The sequence below is a fragment of the Liolophura sinensis genome, chromosome 8 (genome assembly GCF_032854445.1).
Source record: "Liolophura sinensis isolate JHLJ2023 chromosome 8, CUHK_Ljap_v2, whole genome shotgun sequence".
In the NCBI taxonomy this organism is placed as follows: domain Eukaryota; kingdom Metazoa; phylum Mollusca; class Polyplacophora; order Chitonida; family Chitonidae; genus Liolophura; species Liolophura sinensis.
The window spans coordinates 10911786-10935505 of record NC_088302.1 but is presented as its reverse complement, the minus strand read 5'-3'; the positions used below and the strand labels follow the sequence as shown (position 1 = coordinate 10935505).

The 23720-nt window shown below is 40.5% G+C and overlaps 1 protein-coding gene across 2 annotated transcripts in view; it reads right to left on the bottom strand.

Moving 5' to 3' along the window:
• Positions 1–23720, bottom strand: part of LOC135472751 (CD5 antigen-like) — a 72664-nt gene that overhangs the window by 4485 nt on the left and 44459 nt on the right. The window contains exons 1-13 of one of the 2 annotated variants that reach the window (XM_064752412.1): positions 18704–19145; positions 17713–17778; positions 17009–17225; positions 16211–16347; positions 14128–14293; positions 11923–12080; positions 10330–10492; positions 9624–9790; positions 8545–8692; positions 7135–7316; positions 5682–5835; positions 5256–5431; positions 4425–4523 (exon numbers count right to left, since the gene is read on the bottom strand). In XM_064752412.1, coding sequence (XP_064608482.1) covers positions 4425–4523; positions 5256–5431; positions 5682–5835; positions 7135–7316; positions 8545–8692; positions 9624–9790; positions 10330–10492; positions 11923–12080; positions 14128–14293; positions 16211–16347; positions 17009–17225; positions 17713–17776 — 1831 coding nt within the window. In that variant the 5' untranslated portion in view covers positions 17777–17778; positions 18704–19145. Of the gene's footprint in view, positions 1–4424; positions 4524–5255; positions 5432–5681; positions 5836–7134; positions 7317–8544; positions 8693–9623; positions 9791–10329; positions 10493–11922; positions 12081–14127; positions 14294–16210; positions 16348–17008; positions 17226–17712; positions 17779–18703; positions 19146–23720 lie in introns of those variants that run through there. The other variant, XM_064752413.1, reaches the window with a different exon arrangement.

The following is a 23720-nucleotide window of genomic DNA, read 5'->3' as shown; positions in this document are numbered from 1 at the left end:
CCTCTCATTTTATATTGTTAAATATCAGCCTAAGACTTGGCCTACTCTTTCGCCAACATATTACTTTCTCAGTCAATATTTCCATAAAACAATGGTCAAGATTAAGGCCAACTGGTATTTGGAATAATAAGTGGCATGGACATCTCTGGGGTAGAGTGAAGTGGGATGGGAAATTTCAAATCTACGACTTTCAACTAGTTTCAACATAAATGACAACTGTTGACGGAATTTATTGTAGCTCACATTTGTCCAAATTACATTACCTGTCACGGGTCAGGGGTGATCTTTTCCAGATTCACTTTGATTAAAATTTGCCTTCATTAACATTTTTATGACTGCCTTATTTCACAAGAAATGATGACTTGGGCCTCTAATATTTTATTAGGGCCAGCTTGTGAATGATTAAGCATTAAAACCTAGCAATGTAACACATGCTTGTGCCTTTTGATCGCGTCATACTATCCGTGTCATAGCATGGGTTATTTTACGTAACAGCTGTATGTCATCAGTCCCGATTCATGTTTCGGTGTGGATGCCGCCATCCTGTTGCTTCACTATCGTGTTTCTACAATCTTATCCTCTTCTCCAATCTTAGGTCTAAACATCAGCATCTACCGGTCATCACTGGCGTTGCCAGATACCTACATTGACTTTAGGAGTATGACTTGTGAAGGGAAGAATACCGATGGCACTTCTGTCATATGAGCCCGTCGTCGGCGTTCTCTTTCCTCGACTACTGGTAGTAATACTAGCAACGCTAGCACCAGCCATCTAGAGAACTGGTCCACCGCAGAACTCAAATGCAAGCTCCAAGACATAAAATATTTCTGTATCATGCGGGCTTAAACACGCTCAGCTGGTTTACTTATTTACCGCCTTCATCCAACCCAGCGGCTGTATCCCCTGGGTTATGTAGAGTGGCCACACGCAGACACCATCCCCACTACGTTAAGAAGGCAGATTATTGCACTTAAGGACGTTAACCTTGCAAGTCTACTCTTCCTCAGTGGTGACGTTGGTTTTCACGGCAGGGTTATTAAACTGCAGTCCAATTCCATTAACCTCAAGCCAGACCCTTTTTAGTCCAGATCTTTAACAATTGCCAAATTTATCACTGCCTTTACCAAGTACAGGAATATCATCTGCGAAGCTTACCCCAGACGATGAGTCAAGCTGGATGCTTATTTCCGCTGGATCATTCAGATGTCTGGTCAGTTTGGAGAGACGACTTTTTACACATACCATAAGCCTTGCTTTTGGAAAATAAAACTACCGATGCAGCAGACCTCAAGCTATTTACAGAAGCTTCAGGACTTGTTTTCAGTGGATACTACAGAGACCTGTGGTTTTATGGGACATGGCCCCAGGAGATCAACACCATGCAGGGCAATGCACTTTTCTTTTAACCCTGCTGGAGCTGTACCCCATTGCTGTGGCTTTTGTTCTTTGGGGTTGCATCTGAAGTCTAAGCATATTCCCTTTAACTGTGATAATGTGTCTGTTGTGCACATCAATAGGAAGGCTCGGTCTCGATCCCCAGTGGTTATGAAGTTAATGCACAAACTCAAATGGTGTACTGTTATTTTTTTTTTTTTTACATAGCATTCTGGCTGACACTTTATCTTGTTTCAAACTGCAGACTTTCCATGCCAACACCCCCCTCTCGGTCTCGATCCCCAGTGGTTATGAAGTTAATGCACAAACTCAAATGGTGTACTGTTATTTTTTTTTTTTTTTTTTACATAGCATTCTGGCTGACACTTGATCTCGTTTCAAACTGCAGACTTTCCATGCCAACGCCCCCCCCCCCCCCCCCCCTTCTACTTCCATATATGGCTTTCAGCTTTGAGATCAGAAAGCTTAAATACAGATAACCTACATGTACTGCCCCCTTGTGATCACGATTGGGGGGCATACAGATAACCTACATGTAGTGTAAACTTGTGATGATGATTGGTGGGCATACTGATAACCTACATGTACTGCCCCCTTGTGATCACGATTGGTAGCCATACTGATAACCTACATGTAGTGTAAACTTGTGATGATGATTGGTAGGCATACTGATAACCTACATGTACTGCCCCCTTGTGATCACGATTGGTAGGCATACTGATAACCTACATGTAGTGTAAACTTGTGATGATGATTGGTGGGCATACTGATAACCTACATGTACTGCCCCCTTGTGATCACGATTGGTAGCCATACTGATAACCTACATGTAGTGTAAACTTGTGATGATGATTGGTAGCCATACTGATAACCTACATGTACTGCCCCCTTGTGATCACGATTGGCAGGCATACTGATAACCTACATGTACTGCCCCCTTGTGATGACAATTGGTCGGCATACTGATAACCTACATGTACTGCCCCCTTGTGATCACGATTGGTAGCCATACTGATAACCTACATGTACTGCCCCCTTGTGATCACGATTGGTAGGCATACAGATAACCTACATGTACTGCCCCCTTGTGATCACGATTGGTAGGCATACTGATAACCTACATGTAGTGTAAACTTGTGATGATGATTGGTGGGCATACTGATAACCTACATGTACTGCCCCCTTGTGATGACAATTGACAGGCATACTGATAACCTACATGTAGTGCCCCCTTGTGATCACGATTGGTAGGCATACTGATAACCTACATGTACTGCCCCCTTGTGATGACAATTGGCAGGCACACTGATAACCTACATGTAGTGTAAACTTGTGATGATGATTGGTAGGCATACAGATAACCTACATGTACTGCCCCCTTGTGATCACGATTGGTAGGCATACTGATAACCTACATGTACTGCCCCCTTGTGATCACGATTGGTAGGCATACTGATAACCTACATGTACTGCCCCCTTGTGATCACGATTGGGGGGCATACTGATAACCTACATGTAGTGTAAACTTGTGATGATGATTGGTGGGCATACTGATAACCTACATGTACTGCCCCCTTGTGATCACGATTGGTAGGCATACAGATAACCTACATGTAGTGTAAACTTGTGATGATGATTGGTAGGCATACTGATAACCTACATGTAGTGTAAACTTGTGATCACGATTGGCAGGCATACTGATAACCTACATGTACTGCCTCCTTGTGATCACGATTGGTAGGCATACTGATAACCTACATGTAGTGTAAACTTGTGATGACGATTGACAGGCATACTGATAACCTACATGTAGTGCCCCCTTGTGATGACGATTGGTAGCCATACTGATAACCTACATGTACTGCCCCCTTGTGATCACGATTGGTAGGCATACTGATAACCTACATGTACTGCCCCCTTGTGATCACGATTGGTAGGCATACTGATAACCTACATGTAGTGCCCCCTTGTGATCACGATTGGTAGGCATACTGATAACCTACATGTACTGCCCCCTTGTGATCACGATTGGTAGGCATACTGATAACCTACATGTAGTGTAAACTTGTGATCACGATTGGGGGGCATACTGATAACCAACATGTACTGCCCCCTTGTGATCACGATTGGCAGGCATACTGATAACCTACATGTACTGCCCCCTTGTGATCACGATTGGTAGGCATACTGATAACCTACATGTACTGCCCCCTTGTGATCACGATTGGTAGGCATACTGATAACCTACATGTACTGCCCCCTTGTTTTGACAATTGGTCGGCATACTGATAACCTACATGTACTGCCCCCTTGTGATCACGATTGGTAGGCATACTGATAACCTACATGTACTGCCCCCTTGTGATGACAATTGGTCGGCATACTGATAACCTACATGTACTGCCCCCTTGTTTTGACAATTGGTCGGCATACTGATAACCTACATGTACTGCCCCCTTGTGATCACGATTGGTAGGCATACTGATAACCTACATGTACTGCCCCCTTGTTTTGACAATTGGTCGGCATACTGATAACCTACATGTACTGCCCCCTTGTGATCACGATTGGTAGGCATACTGATAACCTACATGTACTGCCCCCTTGTTTTGACAATTGGTCGGCATACTGATAACCTACATGTACTGCCCCCTTGTGATCACGATTGGTAGGCATACTGATAACCTACATGTACTGCTCCCTTGTGATCACGATTGGTAGGCATACTGATAACCTACATGTACTGCCCCCTTGTGGTCACGATTGGTAGGCATACTGATAACCTACATGTACTGCTCCCTTGTGATCACGATTGGTAGGCATACTGATAACCTACATGTACTGCTCCCTTGTGATCACGATTGGTAGGCATACTGATAACCAACATGTACTGCCCCCTTGTGAGGACGATTGGTAGGCATACTGATAACCTACATGTAGTGCCTTGTAAGATAAGTACGGTCTAGCAAGCTTGGAACCGCATCATCACTCCGCGGGCAAAGGGGCAGTATTTGATGGTGATTTCTTACCTGCACTGGATTCAGATTTCTTCTTTGGCTTTAGATTGTCAGTAACGGTCGACAGGGTTGAAGTCTTTGGCCGAATCTTAGTATATTTGTTCCAGATATCTACAGAGAGAATAAAAGTTTGTCAAAGAGAATGAATGAACAGTTGATATATTTAACAACTTAATAAATGAGCTCCTTGCTACATTATAGTGATCAACTGTTATGTGCATTTATATCCTAGAAAAAGGGGTATGTGTTTGTGATAACTTTGTGAAGAGAACAGCTTTGAAATTATACATGCAAAAGTATAGGTCACGAGGATTTCACGGAAATCAGTGCAGTACTTGTGTGGATAAGTGGAGAAGTTGTGTGGATGAAATTGTGTCTACAGATCGGCAGGGCAATTCCAACATACCTAATAATAATTATGATACCCACAGAATGACTAGTTTTATAACCACAATCTCAATGTTCAGAACATGAATATTACGACACAAAAATATTATGACAAAGTGCCACAAGCTTAACTGATCACAGGCAAATATCCCTAGTTAACACCCCTGAGAAGCCAATAATATGTAACCACTTACCAGGTATACATCCCCAATCAAACACCCCAAGGTTTCGCGACAGACATAATACACAATGGTACCTGACAAACCTTCCAACTCAAAACTGTGAAAAGAACAGCGAGAGCTGGATTTGAACACGTGACCGCCATTAACCAAGAGTTTTATGGTTGTATAGGGAGCCATTGGTTTAACATCTGAACCTGCCAGGCCCTGTTATCAAAGGTCTAGATAAAAAAACATGCTCATGTTGGATTACGTTTTTTTTTTTAAGTATACTTACCAATGTAATCTTGACATTTTAAAACCACATCTTTGGAGTGATCACAACTTGGCATAATGGTGTGGCGGCACTGAATAATATGTGACTCTTCACCTCTACATTGTAACTTATCCAACCAAACAGGGCCCGTTGCTGGATCACTTATTGGTACATGCTTAGTTATTATGGCGCCTTTACTGAAAGAAAATACATACATAACAAACATATACAGCTAGTAAGACCCTTGTAAAATCTGTCATACTTAACCATTGTTCATGTTAACCTGTTGAAGTAACTACTATCAAATACATCAAAAAATACATTTGCTTACATCTTTTCAAGTTTTTTCATGATATGGCTTTTAGTACATATTAATATGGCCACTCTATGCTTATAAAAAAGAACAACACATACAGCTTGAAAAAATATACAATATACAACACTTACTATGGCAGGTCCAGTTGTCGGCAGGCTACTTTAGCAGACTTGTAACCAAAGAGATCACTGCATACTGTCCCCCATTGACCATCATGGAAAAGCTCCAGTCGCCCAGTTGTATTGTCTGGTCCCCCCACCAAACGTATAGGCATGTCAATTTCGTCTAGCAGTACAAAGAAAACCAAAAGTATATATTTGACAATAAAAAACTGATATATGGGCAACTGATGTCAGTGGCAGTCCCAAAGGTGGGTTTTTATACGAATAGACTAAGTTTTTAAACGAAAAACTCGACTATCTTTTCAGTAGTCAGTGTTGTGCAGACAATAACTGTTATACCGACATGAAATTACAGCAAGTGCATACCTTAGGTTTCTGCACAGTTGCTTCTGTAAAGTACAATTCATAACTGCATACAGTGTCTCAGTCATACCAACATGAAATTGCAACAGAATACTAAGCAGCTGGATATTGCAATGTTCTTAACTGCATGGATACCGACTTTGTAATGCCAAAATGAAATTGCAACACAATACTCACTACTAAGCAGAGGTAATAAAATATTGTTCTGTTATAATCTGGGGCTGAGGGGCTTAGCACACCAAGACAGCTCAATCACTCAGGAGCCTTCCAAAAATGTGGTTGCAGTGAATTCAAGTCCAGCTCATGGTGGCTTCCCCTCCTGCCATCCGTGGGAAGGTCTGTCAGTAACCTGCGGATGGTTGTGGGTTTCCGTTGGGCTCTGCCCGGTTTCCTCTCAACATGCAGGCCACCGTGGCATAAGTGAAATGTTCTGGAGTGCGGCGTAAAAACACCAATCAATCAATCAAATAAATAAATCATCTTATAATTGGCTTTCCTGAATAGTTCAAAACTCCAGTGTGCTTGTTGTCATAGTGGAACGGTTGTTTCATGAGGACTTACTTCAGACTCAGTCACAAAACTCCAGTGTGCTTGTTGTCACAGTGGAACGGTTGTTTCACGAGGACTTACTTCAGACTCAGTCACAAAACTCCAGTGTGCTTGTTGTCACAGTGGAACGGTTGTTTCATGAGGACTTACTTCAGACTCAGTCACAAAACTCCAGTGTGCTTGTTGTCACAGTGGAACGGTTGTTTCACGAGGACTTACTTCAGACTCAGTCACAAAACTCCAGTGTGCTTGTTGTCACAGTGGAACGGTTGTTTCATGAGGACTTACTTCAGACTCAGTCACAAAACTCCAGTGTGCTTGTTGTCACAGTGGAACGGTTGTTTCACAAGGACTTACTTCAGACTCAGTCACAAAACTCCAGTGTGCTTGTTGTCACAGTGGAACGGTTGTTTCACGAGAACTTACTTCAGCCTCAGTCACTAAACTCCAGTGTGCTTGTTGTCACAGTGGAACGGTTGTTTCACGAGGACTTACTTCAGACTCAGTCATATGGTATTATCTCTCACTCATTCATCTAAATTAAACTTACCAAGACTTTTACACGAGATGACTACATCTGTTTCATGTGTGCACTGGTCCTTGTGCCCTATACCGTTAAAACAATTCTTTAACGAGTCTTCATGCCCAAAACACGTCTTGGAAAGGAGCCACGCCGGCTGCTCCGGGGGCGCCTGACCGAAGTCTTTATTGGGCCAGAGAAGAGGCACTGTCCTGGTAACAAAATGTGACAACTGATTTATATTGAGTTGCCAATACTGACACCTTCAATCCATAATAGACATATCCATATATTTCATTGTTGCCTAATGGCGTAATGGATTTTTCACTTGTTGGTCAGTTTCTTAGGTGTAGAAACCTGAGTGCCTCGAACAAACCACTGACCTTTGGCAAGTTAGAGTGAATCTTGTCCACATGGGATACAGATAATCATACCCTACTGGTGGAAGACGAGTGGACTTTAGCGAATGTAAACGAATGCCTCACAAACAGCGGGAGCTGGACCAGTAAATTGGACAATGCTGTCAAGTGTTACAAGTTCCTTAGCAAAATGGTTTATGCAGAGTTAGGTAAAAGAATGCAGTGAATGCACCATTAGTACAAAATTACTCAAAACCATGAGCTGTCATTTCATTTCAGGGATTCATCAGAAGCACCATTACACCTTTAACAGTGCAAGTGACATACATATTTTATTACCCATCACTTATATACCAACATGGTACACAATTTGAATACTGCTTTCACTCATTCACATGAACATTTCTGCGTCTTTTCTAATATCACTGAAAACTGCTGACTGCTTCTCTTTGCATGGTTTCGTCCTAATTTCGTACTTAATATTCTTTCTCTGTTCTTTTGTGGTTAAACTTCGTTTTGGGAATTGGTGTTGCAATTATTGACCTGGAACATCCATTTTGGATGACAGCTGGTATATGAATGTCTACCCCAATGCATCGATTAACAATTTTTCAGTCATATGACATGGAGGAGTCATTAGGTGTATGTACATACATGTGACAGGATGAGTCTAGTATATATGTATGAATGCTTGGGGTTTTACTTCATACTTAATAATTTGTCAGTCATCTGATGAGGAGACATTAGGTATGCGGACATATACAGTGTCTTCTTATGACAGGACAAGTCCATGGTGCCAACATGCCGCCACTTCTGAAGTATGCTGGCAGAGGCACCAGACATGACACCCCACGCAGACACCTGGCCAAGTAGTCCTACTCTAAGCTCTCACTGCTGAGCACAAAGCGAGGCAGCAACAAGTACGATTTTTTAAGTCTTTGATATGAACCCACTCGACTTTGAGGCGGACGGTCTAACAATTAGGTCACCAAACAGGTCAAATGGTTTTGGCAGAATAGCCAAAACATTTATATTCCATGATCAAAATTGTGTATACCTGACTCAGAAAAGAAATGCTCACTTGTTAAAACCTAGTGCTCTGCAAGTAACTTTGGCCATCCAAAAATCAAATGTTTTATTGCATACTGTGCCCCAGATGCCTGATATTTCGACCTCCAGTCGGCCCGTACTGTTGTCACCTCCCACGAGCCGCACCGGATAACCTGGATCTGAAATAATATACACACTCTGAACTTTATCACTTCATCCTGTGAAATTTGTGGTAAATTTTTGTACAAACCGACACTTGATCAACAGTTATGCAGTATGAGAGGTTGACGTGAGTCTTTCCAGTTCACAACTAGTATACATATATCTGGATTTTAAAAAGTCGTAGTATCAGAGTAGTTTCAAGTTAGTACTCGCAAAGAGATATCGGCACATTTGGCAAAATTCCTGGCCAATCCAATACCCCGTCAACATGCCACCTAACCATGTCAGCTTTATGTTAATTTATACCATTACTGATGTGTCCCATGATACTTCCTTCATCAACACTCCACCCTTTCCAGAAAGCTTTGGTTTGCAAAAATTTCATTTTGTTTTAGCAAAGCTTTCAAGACCATTTCCCTTATACTACGCTGCTTCACTAATTGCACTTAAGTGTAATGAAGTTTACAACCATGCACTTTCAAATATACATTCATATATATATACGTATATACATGTATATATGTATATATATATATATATATATATATATATATATATATATATATATATATATATATATATGTTAGTTGGAAACCTTATTATAAACCAACTCCCAACACCCCCATCTTGAGGTTTTATGTCATACTTAAGCATTTTTCTGTCATATGACAACGAGGAGTAATTTGGTGCGTGTATATACACTGTGTCTTCTTGTGACAGGGCGGGTTCAAGCTGCCAAAGTGCTGCCATCCCTGATGTGTCACGAAAAAGACACCAGACAGGACACTCCACCCAGTCACATTATACAAACACTAGGCCAACCATTCATTTCCTTGTTATAACCTCTCAGTGCTGAGTGCCAAGCAAACCAGCAAACAGGTGTCATTTATGAAATCCTTTGCATGACCCAACTCGGGTTTGATCCCAGTTCTCCTGACTACAACTTACCACCTGAGCACACAATTCCAAATGTCTCATTACAATCGTCGTGTCCATGATTTACTCGACACTGCGTAATGCTACTCTCGTATCCTCGACAGCGGAAATCCTCTGTGGCAATGGAAATATTCTCAGACGGATACTTGATGGATGTGGGCACCATTCGAGCGGAAGATCTTGGAAAAGATAAATTATACGAGACAAATGATGATCAATATTATGCCATGCTGCAAAGAACTAATGGTGGCTTGAGTTGTTCACAAACGTTTTGCCAGCGTGGTCTAAGTCCTTCTAACTGATTACACGCTTAGATCTTGACGAAAAGTTAGAATGAGGATTTGTCGCCTGAAGGAGGAACATGAATGCAAATCTTCAGCGCTATACATAATGTACTGGTCATGAATTTGATAATTCACGGTAATTACACACAGAGATGGAACATCATTGTGCTTTACATACATGTACACTGTATCTAAAGCCTCAGGTCAGCACATGCAGTACATTTTGAAACACCACCCCTAACATTTACTTTTGACATTCTCATACACAATACACTAAGCCATTGACTTTGTAATTTACAGTATGTAATATATGCACAGCAACTGAACAATGGAAAATTCCCCTCATGTTACTGTGCTCTAAACGTGTCCAAAAGCTGAGTTCAATACATGCAGTAATTTTTTAAGCCAAAGCACAGGCAATGTTATGTACATACGTAGGCAGTCCCATTTCCCGGCAAGCAACCTTGATTGTCCACTCAGGAATCATCCCACACACAGCTTTCCACTGTCCGGCAATCTTCAAATCAAGACGGCCATTCGACGCCGTAAAGTTTTTGCTATCCGAGAGTCTCAGAGAATAATCATCACTTCGTCTACCTACAACAAAACACATGACATCCGTGAAGTATGTTCGAAATCCACAGCACTCATTGCACTCCAAGAACTGATCTATGATCGCCACTTAACGGTGCATTAAGTTGGCCTCAGATTTATTTATTTATTTGACTGGTGTTTTACGCTGTACTCAAGAATATTTACTTATATGACAGCGGCTAGCATTATGGTGGGAGGAAACTCACTACCATCCGCATGTTGCTGCCAAACCAGTATGTCCAGAGAGGAAGTCAGCATGAGCTGGACTTGAACTCACAGACACAGCATTGGTAAGAGGGTCTTGGATCTTTGTGCTAAACAAGTATGCTATCCACTTGAACAGGGAGGCTCCCTATTTGGCTGGATAGGATAATTCTTATCATGTCAATAACTGAACATTTAGAACTTTATGGTGAATTAAAAGTAACACAGAAACCGTAACAAGCAAAATTGCACCAATGAAAGACAGCAATTTACATTTCCAATGAGTTTTGTAGAAAATGGGTAACAATAGTATATTGTAAATAAGACATAGTATCATAATAGTTCCTAGTACTCCTGACCATTATGCAACACTAACATTAGCTTCAATAGCTAAAAATAACAAGGCATGCAGAAAGCACCTGTAGCTTTCCTGATTGATCAGTCCACAAAACTGCAGAATGTTCAAGTCAAATACAATCAAATACTCCAGAAAATGCACTACAGAAAACAAAGTGCAGTTCATATACATGTAACTGGTAAATTTTTACAAAGCCCATAAAATCAAAAAGAAACATTTTAACCTCCCACCAGTAGTCCGTCTGCAGATGTACATACCACCTAATATGCCTTAAACATGAAAGCGAAGAATGACTTTCTATCACTGCATGTTGGAGTTAAAAAAGAGCCTAACTGGTCTCTGTGTCGTCTGTACCCTCATACAAGAACTCTGGGCAACACCGAGTTAAACCTGGAGTTTTATTTGTATATGCCCTCAACTTTTCTCTGGTGCCTCGCCCTTACATCACAGATTTAATAAAGGTGCAAAAGTACAATAGGAAAAAGAGGATTAGGTTAGATATCAGTTATTTTGGTGATATGTCTAGTCAGAGATTTATTTGTTGAATAGGTTAGATATTGATAAAAACAAGGTAGTACAGGGAGCAACTACTCAATCAACCAATCTGCAACTAAATTACAATGAAAAGACTTTCCACTCTGACATGTGAAACCCGAATTCTTCACCACGAAAAATTCAGTTAGGTAAGTACATTAGGTTTAAGGATCCATGGCATTCATTACATCCAATCACAGAACAGACATTATCCAAATACGAAATATGATTGGCTACCTGGTTTAGTTAGGCAACATGTGATAAAAATCCCATTGTTCTCGGGTCTCAATATTGCAATGGATTCCCCAGGATTGCAATAATACTACATATAACTTACATTCCACGCCAGCGCTCTTTTCACAGGTATTCAAAAGAACACCGAAGAACAAGTGGCGACAATCTATAAGACGGGACTCGTTGCCTAAGCATCCAAACAGTGAAAGGATTGTGTTTCTGGCAGCCATTTCATCAAGATAATACAAGTGAGCCAGTGACCTGAAGAAATAAAAGTGTATAAAGTGATTCATTTACTCGTTATATGGAGAAATGTGGATGAAGACAAGAACTGAGATGAAGGATGGATGAATAGAGAGGAAAGGGGGGGGGGATGAATGGAAAGGAAAGGCACAAAAATAGAGGGAAAAGAGGTCAAAGTGGAGGGAAGGAGGGAAAAATGGAAGGGAAAGACACAAGAATAGAGGGGAAGGAGGACAGAGTTTAAAGGAAGAGTAAAGAATAGAAAGGAAAGACAGAAGAATAGAAAATGGTGGATAATAGAGGGGCAAGAAGAAAAAGCGAAAGGATGGAGTGGGAAAGATGGAAGAATAGAGGGGTAAGGGAGCAGAATGGAAGGGAATGAAGAAAGAATAAAGAGGAAAGAGGGGGGAACGGAGTGGGGAAGATAGAAGAACGGAGGAGAAATAGGGGGGAGGTAGAGGGGAAAGAGGACAGAGTAGAAAGTGGGAAGAATAAAGGGAGAAGAGGGAAGAATGGAAGGGAAAGACAGAAAAATGGTAGAGAGGAGATAACAGAGGGGAAAGAGGAAATGGGGGAAGCAAGAATGGAGGGAAAGATGGGAGAATAGGGGGGGAAACAGGATAGAATAGAGGGAAGAATGGAGGGGGGGGGGAAGACTGGAGGGGAAATAAAAAAGAATGGAGGGGAAATAAAAAAGACTGGAGGGGAAAGAGGAGAGAATAGAGGGGAAATAGGAAAAAATAGAGAGGGGAAAGAGTAGAATGGAAGGGAAAGCAGAAAGAATGTAGGAGAAACAGGAAAGAAATTGAATGAAAAAAGGAGGTGATAATTTCTCCTGACACGTGGTTTGCTAAAGCACATCAGCTGCTGATGTCACAGAATATCTGTCAGTCCTTTATTTGTTTGCTTCATGGTTCTTTAACACCATACTTAATAATAAAAATTTCAATATGACTATTACATACAACATACTATGAAGTCCCCTTGATATTACTTCCAAGTTCCTGGTTAGAAAACAGGTGGCTCAAAAGACGAAATTAGGTTCCTAAATACTTATTTCCATCTCCAAATGTACTTAAAATTCATACTTCCATTGTACCTAATTTTTTGCACTGACTGATTCAATATTGAAGATGATGTTACCTTGACATTTTTGGACATTGTTTGACATTGACATTGCATCAACCTGTATGTATGTGTAAGCATAATTTTCTATAAAACATAAACAAACATAATTTTGTGTCATTAAGTGTAAAAAAGGAAATAAAAATGTAAAAGTGTCAAAATGCAAAAGTGTCAAAATGTAAAAGTGTCAAAATGTAAAAGTGTCAAAATGTAAAAGTGTCAAAATGTGTTATGTTTTCAATACTACTTCTTCAGATGTCTTCAGATGTAAACCACAGATCAAACAAACAGAAATGGATTTGAACACACGAAGGAAAGGGTTGGTCAAATTGTAGGTCGTCTCCAGTGACTGATTCCTTTATTGACACTGAAGATATGCATGGGGTTCTGCCCAACTTGGATTTTCCAGCGTGTGGGTGTATTTGTGGAGGGTGTTTGCCCTGCTGTACTTTGTAAATCTAGAAATCATTTTCCACTAAGGAATTCTTATGAGGCCAGGGGATTCGTCATGTTATAAAAACCAAAAACTGGATGCTGAGTCACTTATATCTCATGCTCGTATGGCTGAAAGGCATCTTCAGCAGAAAGAGCTGAATTCCCAGGTTTTAGAAGTAAATTGCGTCTGAAGTGGTTAACGCAGATGAAAAGGCAGCACCTTTGATTTTCTCTATATGCGCACTTTGTTTACTTTCACCTGTTATATCTGTTATGCAACATCTACAGAAATAAAAACGCAGCCTTTCTTATAATTTCACCCAGAATACTTTATCCATGTATATATACATTAGGTCTATAGTGCTGTTTTGTCTTTTAAAGTATAACTTAACCTTAAGGATATGCGATAGCATGTTTAAGTTTTCCCCAATGTCTGATTTGTTTGATTGAGTTCAAGAATAGACAGTACATACTTTCTTCACTTGTTAATTTAAAGCCCACTTACTCGTCAAATCCCATTTGCCTGCATGCAACTTTGGCATACATTTCACTAAAAATGTCTCCACAGACAGAGCCCCATTCTCCATTCTTCATGATCTCCAGTCTTCCACGTCTCTCGTCCGGTCCCCCCGTTAGACGTAAACTTAGATCACGTGATTCTGGGGCTGGGCCTTACCCAACCAAGAAAACAACAAAAAAAGAAAGAGAGAGAAAAAAAATCAGCTTCAGAAAATGAATAAATGAATGAATGATCATGTCTCGTTTAGGTGTTACTGAATGCAATATTCAAGAATTTTTTCATTCATGAGATAGTGGTACATCTACCAACTCCCTGTCATCATATGACGGAAAAATTGTTAATCACATATACATACATACATAAACGACGGTGGTCAGTTTTATGGGTGGATGAAACTGGAATACCTGGGATAAACCACAGATTTTTGGCAAGTCACTGATGATATTTCCTACACCTGATAGGCAGACACCTGGTGAAACATAAGTGGTCTTCAAGCGAGCTTCTCTGAACACTTATTGTCATCAACGTTCTATGAAATGAGTGAGAGCGAGTAAGTCGATAAATCCTTCGTCCCAGGCCAAGACTAAACCGCATCTTGTTTATCCTCCATCCATAATGCTTGCTTAAATATTTGAAAGGGTTTTTAATGAATTTTGTGAGTCCACATTTATTAAAATGAATAATGGCTTACAAAAGGCAGTTATGTCAACATCTTTTGAACTGTGGGCTTCATACAGTGAACTGTGGGCCTCATACAGGTAACAACTGTATGTATTACTGTATAGTAGCAACTGTATATATTACTTACCAATATACACTTGACAATGTATATTACTTACCACTGTTCATATTACTTGAGTGATTGAGTGAGTGTGGTTTAACGTCGTGCTTAACAATTTTTCAGTCGTATGATGATGAAGGAATCCTTAGAGTTCATGTAATGTGCCTCCTTGTTGCAGGACAGATTTCCACTACTCTTTTATCTAGAGCTGCTTCACTGAGACGACTTACAAAAGACAAGTAAGGCGCTCCGCCCGAGCCATTCTACTGATACAGTCAACCAGTCGTTGCACTATCCCCTCAATGCTGAATGCCAAGTGAGGAAGGTACAACTCCTTCTTTTAAAATCATAGCTGTGACTCGATCCAGGATTGACCTTGGATCTACTGCTCCCGAAGCGGATGCCTTCATGTAATGTGCCTCCTTGTTGCAGGACAGATTTCCACTACTCTTTTATCTAGTGCTGCTTCACTGAGACGACTTACAAAAGACAAGTAAGGCGCTCCGCCCGAGCCATTCTACTGATACAGTCAACCAGTCGTTGCACTATCCCCTCAATGCTGAATGCCAAGTGAGGAAGGTACAACTCCTTCTTTTAAAATCATAGCTGTGACTCGATCCAGGATTGACCTTGGATCTACTGCTCCCGAAGCGGATGCCTTCATGTAATGTGCCTCCTTGTTGCAGGACAGATTTCCACTACTCTTTTATCTAGTGCTGCTTCACTGAGACGACTTACCAAAGACAAGTAAGGCGCTCCGCCCGAGCCATTCTATTGATACAGTCAACCAGTCATTGCACTATCCCCTCAATGCTGAATGCCAAGTGAGGAAGGTACACAACTCCTTCTTTTAAAATCTTAGCTGTGACTCGATCCAGGATTGACCTTGGATCTACTGCTCCCGAAGCGGATGCCTTCATGTAATGTGCCTCCTTGTTGCAGGACAGATTTCCACTACTCTTTTATCTAGTGCTGCTTCACTGAGACGACTTACCAAAGACAAGTAAGGCGCTCCGCCCGAGCCATTCTATTGATACAGTCAACCAGTCATTGCACTATCCCCTCAATGCTGAATGCCAAGTGAGGAAGGTACACAACTCCTTCTTTTAAAATCTTAGCTGTGACTCGATCCAGGATTGACCTTGGATCTACTCCTAATGAAGCGGATGCTCACATTACTTGACAATGTATATTACTTACCACTGTTCATATTACTTGTCAATGTATATAGCTTAACACTATGTTATTTCATACAGAAGCACAGTCCTATTCAGAGCACATACTTACAATAGATAAATATAGTGGAGTTTGTTTTGCACTCTGACTCGAGGCTGAAAGTACAATCTGTCTTGTTTGGACATTCCGCTTTCATAGATGGTGTGTCTGGGGATAGAGGCTGACCATACACTACTTCGGCGTATGACCTGTTCATTAAAAGACATCACATAAAACCAAACCACATGTGATACAATCAATGACTGTGAGTACGAACCCATCAGAATATGGGGCATCATTAAATATGTAAAACTATTTATACTTATGCACGAATCCAGTTGGAGTTCGATCTTGATCTGAGGGAGCACAACAGGAGCTTTAACACAAACTTCATCAAAGTCGGACAAGATTTGAAAACAGTTATTGCACCTGAACCTCCCACCAATCAGAATACAGCAAATCATTAAATATGCAAAACAAGGCTCCCACTTTTGTTTGAACTTAATATAAGGTTATGCAAGATTAACCTGCACACAAAATTTTACATTGTTGAACCGGTCAATATTTACAGCAGTTATTGTAAAGAAATCAACAACCAATAAGAATGCAAAGCTTATGTACCAAAGCAGGCTGCTTTTCAAAATTCAACCAAAGAGAATTGTGAAATTCACAGTTGGGGCTGTTTACGCACTTGACCTGAGGGATCACATATTCAAGTTAACCTGGGAGGTTCAAGATTCCTCTCCAGGTAGTTTTCATGGTATAAACAAATAGGACCCACTGACCATGTTAACCCACTGACCCAAACAATAGCTGCAGTTATGCAAAACTATCCAACTATTGAACAATTGTACTGGATAAAACACTCACACGGCCAGCCCAAGTCTAGTCTGGCAAATCCAGTTGGCAATCTTCTGTTCAATGTCTACAAAAAACACGCTCCAATTGTAGCACACGGGATACCATGTGGGATCCGCTGAGGAATTGCGTACTTCAACCTGCCCCCAACGTTCCTTCAGCCCTCTAACCCTCATCAGTTGATCTGCAGACTCGTGCTGGACAACCGCATTTGAAAAATCTGCATGAGCTGAGCAGCAAACAAAAGTTAAAATGATATTAGTTTAACACAAAGGTCAATTGTCAAAAACACAAATCATTATCAATGTGAACACATAGCCATTTTTATATTCTGAATATACATTTGCTATATTAAATGAGATGCCGATTATAAATATGAATAACTCAAAATATGTACACCTGCATGTATCTGTGGGCCTACTATAAATTCAAGCCACAAATCATCTTTGTCTGATTACTGCTCTGCATATACACTGCAAGTGTAACACATTTCTGGTAGATTCAACTGAAAATTATTTCTAGCATTCATAGAACATATGTACGCCACTACATCAATATAAAAAGTAAAAAAGAAAAACTTACATTTTCAAGGTTCTAAGAAATATTCACTGATAATGGGACTATATTTTAGAAAAATTATCAATCAATAACGATATAGGTGAGATGATCAATCAGTTGAGTCACTGCAGAAGAAGGAGAATGACAGCCAGACTTACCTGTGGGCAACATGCCAAGGACAACAACCAAGCTGGTCAGTACTGTGATCAATAGCTTTGTCATTTCTGTACAAAACAATCACATATCAGGACATTGGCCTACTGTAACATGGATGGACGTCAGACAGACTAAACCCAATTTACATGGACTGATTCAGTTAAGTAGGCCTAGCTACAGCAGACAGTGCCCAGCACGATATCATTTTATTTAGGAATAAATACTTTGAGCTATTCAGGTAGAATATATTAAAAAACATGAAGAAAACACTAAATCTGGTCAATCAGATATATATTGACCAATTTCTTATGTTGTGATAGGCCTACTCAGCAAAGTGTCTTCAACAAAGAATGGCCAAGGTGAAAGTTACAGACGCTTTAGTAAGTGCCTGTACATAATGTGTCTCTCAGACTATACACATCCTAGAGATGCATGCATCTCTCCTTTTTCTGCTTAGCAACAAATGGAGCCCTGTATAATTCTGTAGCTGAGTGAAGATATACATTATCACTTGTACTAGTTCTATAGTTAACCAAGTCCATGGATAAATACAGTATATAAATACTAGTTCAATTAAATTAAACGCTGTGGCCTATTTTCAACAATTTCTGATATTTACTAAATATCAGAAATTATTGAAAACAGGACATTTGTAAATGCTGTGGCCTATTTTCAACAATTTCTGATATTTACTAAATATCAGAAATTATTGAAAACAGGGCTCGACGTTTATTTTAATTGAACTACATTAATACCAGTACATACATTGTGACCCTGTTCCAAATATATCTATTTGTAAATTAAATATAGACAAAGGGACTCGATGAATACCTGTGTTACAAATATATCTATATGTAAATATAGACAAAGGGACTCGATGAATACCTGTGTTACAAATATATCTATATGTAAATATAGACAAAGGGACTCGATGAATACCTGTGTTACAAATATATCTATATGTAAATATAGGCAAAGAGACTCGATGAATACCTGTTTTCTGTATCGTTTGTCGGCGTTTTGGTGATAAATCCAACCTTGTAAGCCACTACATTATTCCAACACCATAGAAACCTTTGCTGGAACTGTCTGCTTGTGCTCTGTTTCCACTCTTTGCTACCGTATGGCCATGATTCATTCGTTAATATACATTAACTTCTTTCGGCTCTGATGTGTTGTAGTATAGACGATATAGTTGACATTTGTGAACGTCTTTTCGACCAGTCCGACTACAGTTCCTGGATCCTCCTGGAGTTTCGCAATCTGTCAATCGCAACCGCCCATTACCGTCAGGTAAATCCACTGAGTACCACACCCTGATACTCCGCTGTGAGATACTCCGCTGGAAACACTGTCACACGAGAGAAAGTTTAAAGCCTTGACGCACTGAGTCTTGCAATGTGTGGCACATTGGTACCTGAAACTGAAAGCTTGAATTAAAAAAAAAACACAGAAATGTTGTTGTTGTTCAGAGATCTGTAATTTACCTCATTCCCATGTACATTTTTGCGAAAAGGATGATCACGCCGGTCATCGTTTCGAATGCTTAAAAACAGTCCTAAGCACTCATTATATCAGGCTGACTGTTATGATATTGGTTGAGAAAACCTGTTGTTTTGTCATTTCGAAATGATTATTTACGGATTTGATTAGCAGAAATAAATTGATCAAAATACGACAGAACCAGAACCAGGGGGCTATTTAGACTCGGGTGCTTTTGTAACTTTTGTTCCTCAGAACACTAAAGAAGGCGAAGTATTTTTTCTACCCACATGTCGTAGGCCTACCTTTCTGTAGAGGTACAATACTTAATGAAGTGTATGTTGTTTATGTTTCATCATGGCCTACGCCCTAGGGTAGATTAAAGAAAAAGTTTATAAGTAAGGAAAAAAAAAACAAACAAACAAAAAAACGAACGAAACAACCCAACGTGCACGTTAATTGGGTGATCCATGAAGTAGACACGTACGCTATGAACAATATTGTGAAAGAAACAGCTACGTTTACTGATAACATATACAATAAATACTGCCAGTGGAAAAAGATACCATACAATACTGTAACCCTGATTAATTACAGAAAGTAGATACTAAACACAGTTTATATATACATCTATCTACAGACATTTTAGACAGACACTTTACATAGTGTATTCAGCCAGGATTTCGCAGAATTCAAACGTTAAAGAGATAGATTGGGCTGAACGATAACATTTTATTTAAAGATGGTTTTTGTTGTGCTATATACATAGAATCCTTGATTCTGAGTTTAAAGTCAGCCTTACTTTATCTCAATACGTCTACCGATATCTTTAGAGGTGTATGGCCAGTAGGTATATATACCGTGGTTTCCAAAAGCGGAGAACTTGTAGTGATGGTTTGATACATTAATTATTTTCGTTTTATTTTTTCACATATATATCTGTAGGTCTTACCAACATAGCTAGAGGGACATTCTCCGTGATTTATTTTGTTAACACAACTGTTCCTTAATGACTCATCCACCTTATCCTTATACGGGAAAAAAGATGCTATATTACAACTATTTCTGTGAAGAAGGTTTATATCTACAGACCATACGAGTTTGTTCACAGATTTCAGTTCGTTTGGAAGTTGATTCGAGGCTGGGCCGAGGTATGGTGACTGTGTATATCTTTATTTTCAGTACCAAAATACTTCAGGCCAGACTGACCTCCAGCATAGGGTGCGTTCCATTCCCTCCACCAATGTTCTATCGCTTATAAGCTGGTGAGAATGTTTTCACCAATAATACTGAAAAGCGAAGGTCTTAGCTTATCGATTTGGGGGTGTTAGTAGCGGTGAAAACTATGATCAAAATTTTATACGCCATAAGGCTGAAGTAGAGGCCTCCACTAATTGTGATAACATTTTGTTCGATGACCTTGCAATAAATGTGGATTTCTCACAGCCAGAACTCAAGCATGCTCTTCGCGAACATAAAATATCTTTCCTGGAAAGGATGGTATATCTGTAATATTATGTTTCGCCACTTATCAGATTCATTTCTGCAGATCCTACTTCTACCTTTCAAACCTATTTGGTCGTCTATGTAAATGCCTCAAACTGGCCCCGATGGCTCAGTTGGTAGAGCATCCGAGCGTCGCGGGGCGGTAGATCCAGGGTCAGTCCTGGGTCGGGTCAAACCTAAAACCTCAAAAGTGGAAGCTGTAGCATCTTCGCTTGGCGGGGATAGTGTAACGACTGATTAACCGGTGTTTGCATATTATATTGTGTACTTAAATCACTTACTATGTTCTAAATGCTCATTACGCAAGAGATATCACGTGACAGATTTGTATGACGTCACCTGTTTCCTTTTTGTCTTACAGAGTATGCAGATGAATAAAGATGGCAGCCTGAATGAGACGATGATCTTCATTGTCCCTACCTTCATATTGACCATCATCGGAAGTCAGATATATAACATTGGCGACGAGGATTTCGGAAAAACGTGACATAAGTGCCTCAACTTTGAGTTTGCTCATATTTCTGGTGAACATTTGGCAAAATGGCTCAAATGATGGACTTATTACGTTCTCCAGTTCAAGCATTTGACCCATCCCAGGTGTTGCGCAACGATTGGGCACATGGACCAAATCATTCAGATACTACCTCAAAGCGCCTTGTGTTACAGACAACGTCCACAAGAGAGCACTTCTGCTTCATCTCAGCGGATCTGCAGTTCAGGAAATTTTCGATACGCTCACCGAGGAAATCGAAGAGGACAGTCCAGCATCTTTCGACACAGCACTCAGCGCCCTTACAAAATACTTCCAGCCGAAGCAGAATATAGCATTTGAACGTCACATGTTCAGACAAGCTTCGCAGAAAGAGGCTGAGTAAGTTAAATCTTTCTGTACATGACCGAGAGTTTTGTCTTCAACTTGATCATTCGGTGATCAAACTGAAGAAATGCTGAAAGATCAGATCATTGATAAATGCGGAGATGTTGGATTACGACGACGATTTCTTAGGGAGCCCGATCTGACGCTTGATTCTCTGCTAAACATTGTTCGGCTGGGCGAGAAAGCTGATAGCCAGGTCTGACAAATTGAGACTAGTCATTCTGCTGATAATTTCCCGGCTCCCACACCTGCTGTGAAAGAAGAAGTTTACCTGGTTAAATTTCTCGAGTCTAAATCTAAATCGTCACGGTAAAGACAATGCTTCCGATGCGGATCCTACAAACATCTTGCTAATAAATGTACAGTCGCGGTAAATAAAAGCTGTCGTATCTGTGGTATACGCGGACACTTTGCTTCAGTGTGTTAAAATCAGAAGAAATCCGACAACAGTTCCTACCGTCCGAGTGGTAATAAACGAACTAACAGCGGTCGCGGACAGAAGAAATTTGACGGAAAGGAACAATTTCGTAAATCTGTGAATATCACCGATGCTGCCGAAATAATCTTCATCAAACGACGATTTTGTGTTTGACATCTCCTGCCTGCCTATTCTAGACAGTCAGGAACATGTAAGTAAACCCTCTGGTGGCAGCCGACAACTGTTGATTCAACAGTTGCAACAATGTTTAAAACCCTGCCTCAACTGCAACAAATGTTTCAACGCTTTACAGTATTGTGAATAATGTTGACAACACACCGAGTGTTACAAGTAACGTAAATACAAACAAACATGCAACAAATGTTGAAACTGACAGGGACGAGATCAATGTTGATATTGATTGTCAAAATGTATCAGTATTGGTCGATTCCGAGTCTTCTGTAAATTTGATCACTGACAACACAGCCAAATTCACTCACATTCCACTTCAGAAAGGTAAGAAAATAATCCTTACGTACGCCTCTACAGACCCACTCACCATTATTGGTTCATTTGATGCTAGAAATACAGTTGGCAATGTATCTCTAAACGCTACATTTCTTGCAATACCAGGTAATCACCAATCTTTACTGGGATCTGCGACATCTTGCCAATTAGGTGTGATAAGTATCGGAGTACCACAAGTTAAGAGTGTAAATGGTGTAAAATCCAGTGACAAAGTCTTTGAAGGTGACATATCTAATGACAAAACCTTTGAAGGTTTAGGTAAAGATTTTCAGCTGCACATACATGTTGATGAAACAGTCACTCCAGCTGCTCAGCCCATACGCCATCTACTGTTAGCTACACGTAAGAAAGTAGACAAAAAACTGGAGGAGTTGTTATAAGCTGATGTTATTGAGCCAGGTACAGGTCCGTCGACTTGGGTTTCTCCTTTAGTGGTCGTACCGAAATCCAATGACGATGTCCGTATATGTGTAGTCATAGCCGACTGCGATGGCGCGCAAAATCCCTCCATGATGCCCGTTCACGTGCAGTTCTCGACAAAGTGCGTGCTTCTGGTTTGACTGTGAACGAAGACAAATGCCTGTTCGGTGCAGGTGAACTGACTTTCATGGGTCACGTTATTTCGGTGAAGGGAATTTCTCCGACAGAATCCAAAGTGTTTTCGATTCAAAACACTTGCGAGACAGAAAACGTTTCAGAACTTCGCAGTTTTCTAGGCCTCAAAAACTACACTGCTCGGTTCTTTCCTGACTACAGTACAATTACTGCCCCGCTGCAAGATCTGACCAGAGAGAAATCTACATGGTCGTGGACATCAGAACATCAAAAAGCGTTTGATCTTCTGAAATCGATGCTGACGAGTAGTCATGGCATTCTACAACCCTACCTCAGAAACGCAACTGATTGTCCATGCAAGCCCTTACGGATTAGGTGCCGTTCTGAGTCAAAAAAACTCCCACAATGGTTTCAAACCCGTAGCATACGCAAGTCGTGCACAGACTGACACAGAAGGACGCTACTCTCAAACGGAAGGAGAGGCCCTTGCTGTCGTATGGGGATGTGAAAGGTTTCATCTGTACCTTTATGGCATAGTCTTTGAGTTGGTTACTGATCACAAACCGCTCGAGATCATATACAGCCCGACATCCAGACCACCCGCACGCATTGAACGTTGGTCATTCCGCTTGCAACTGTACAGT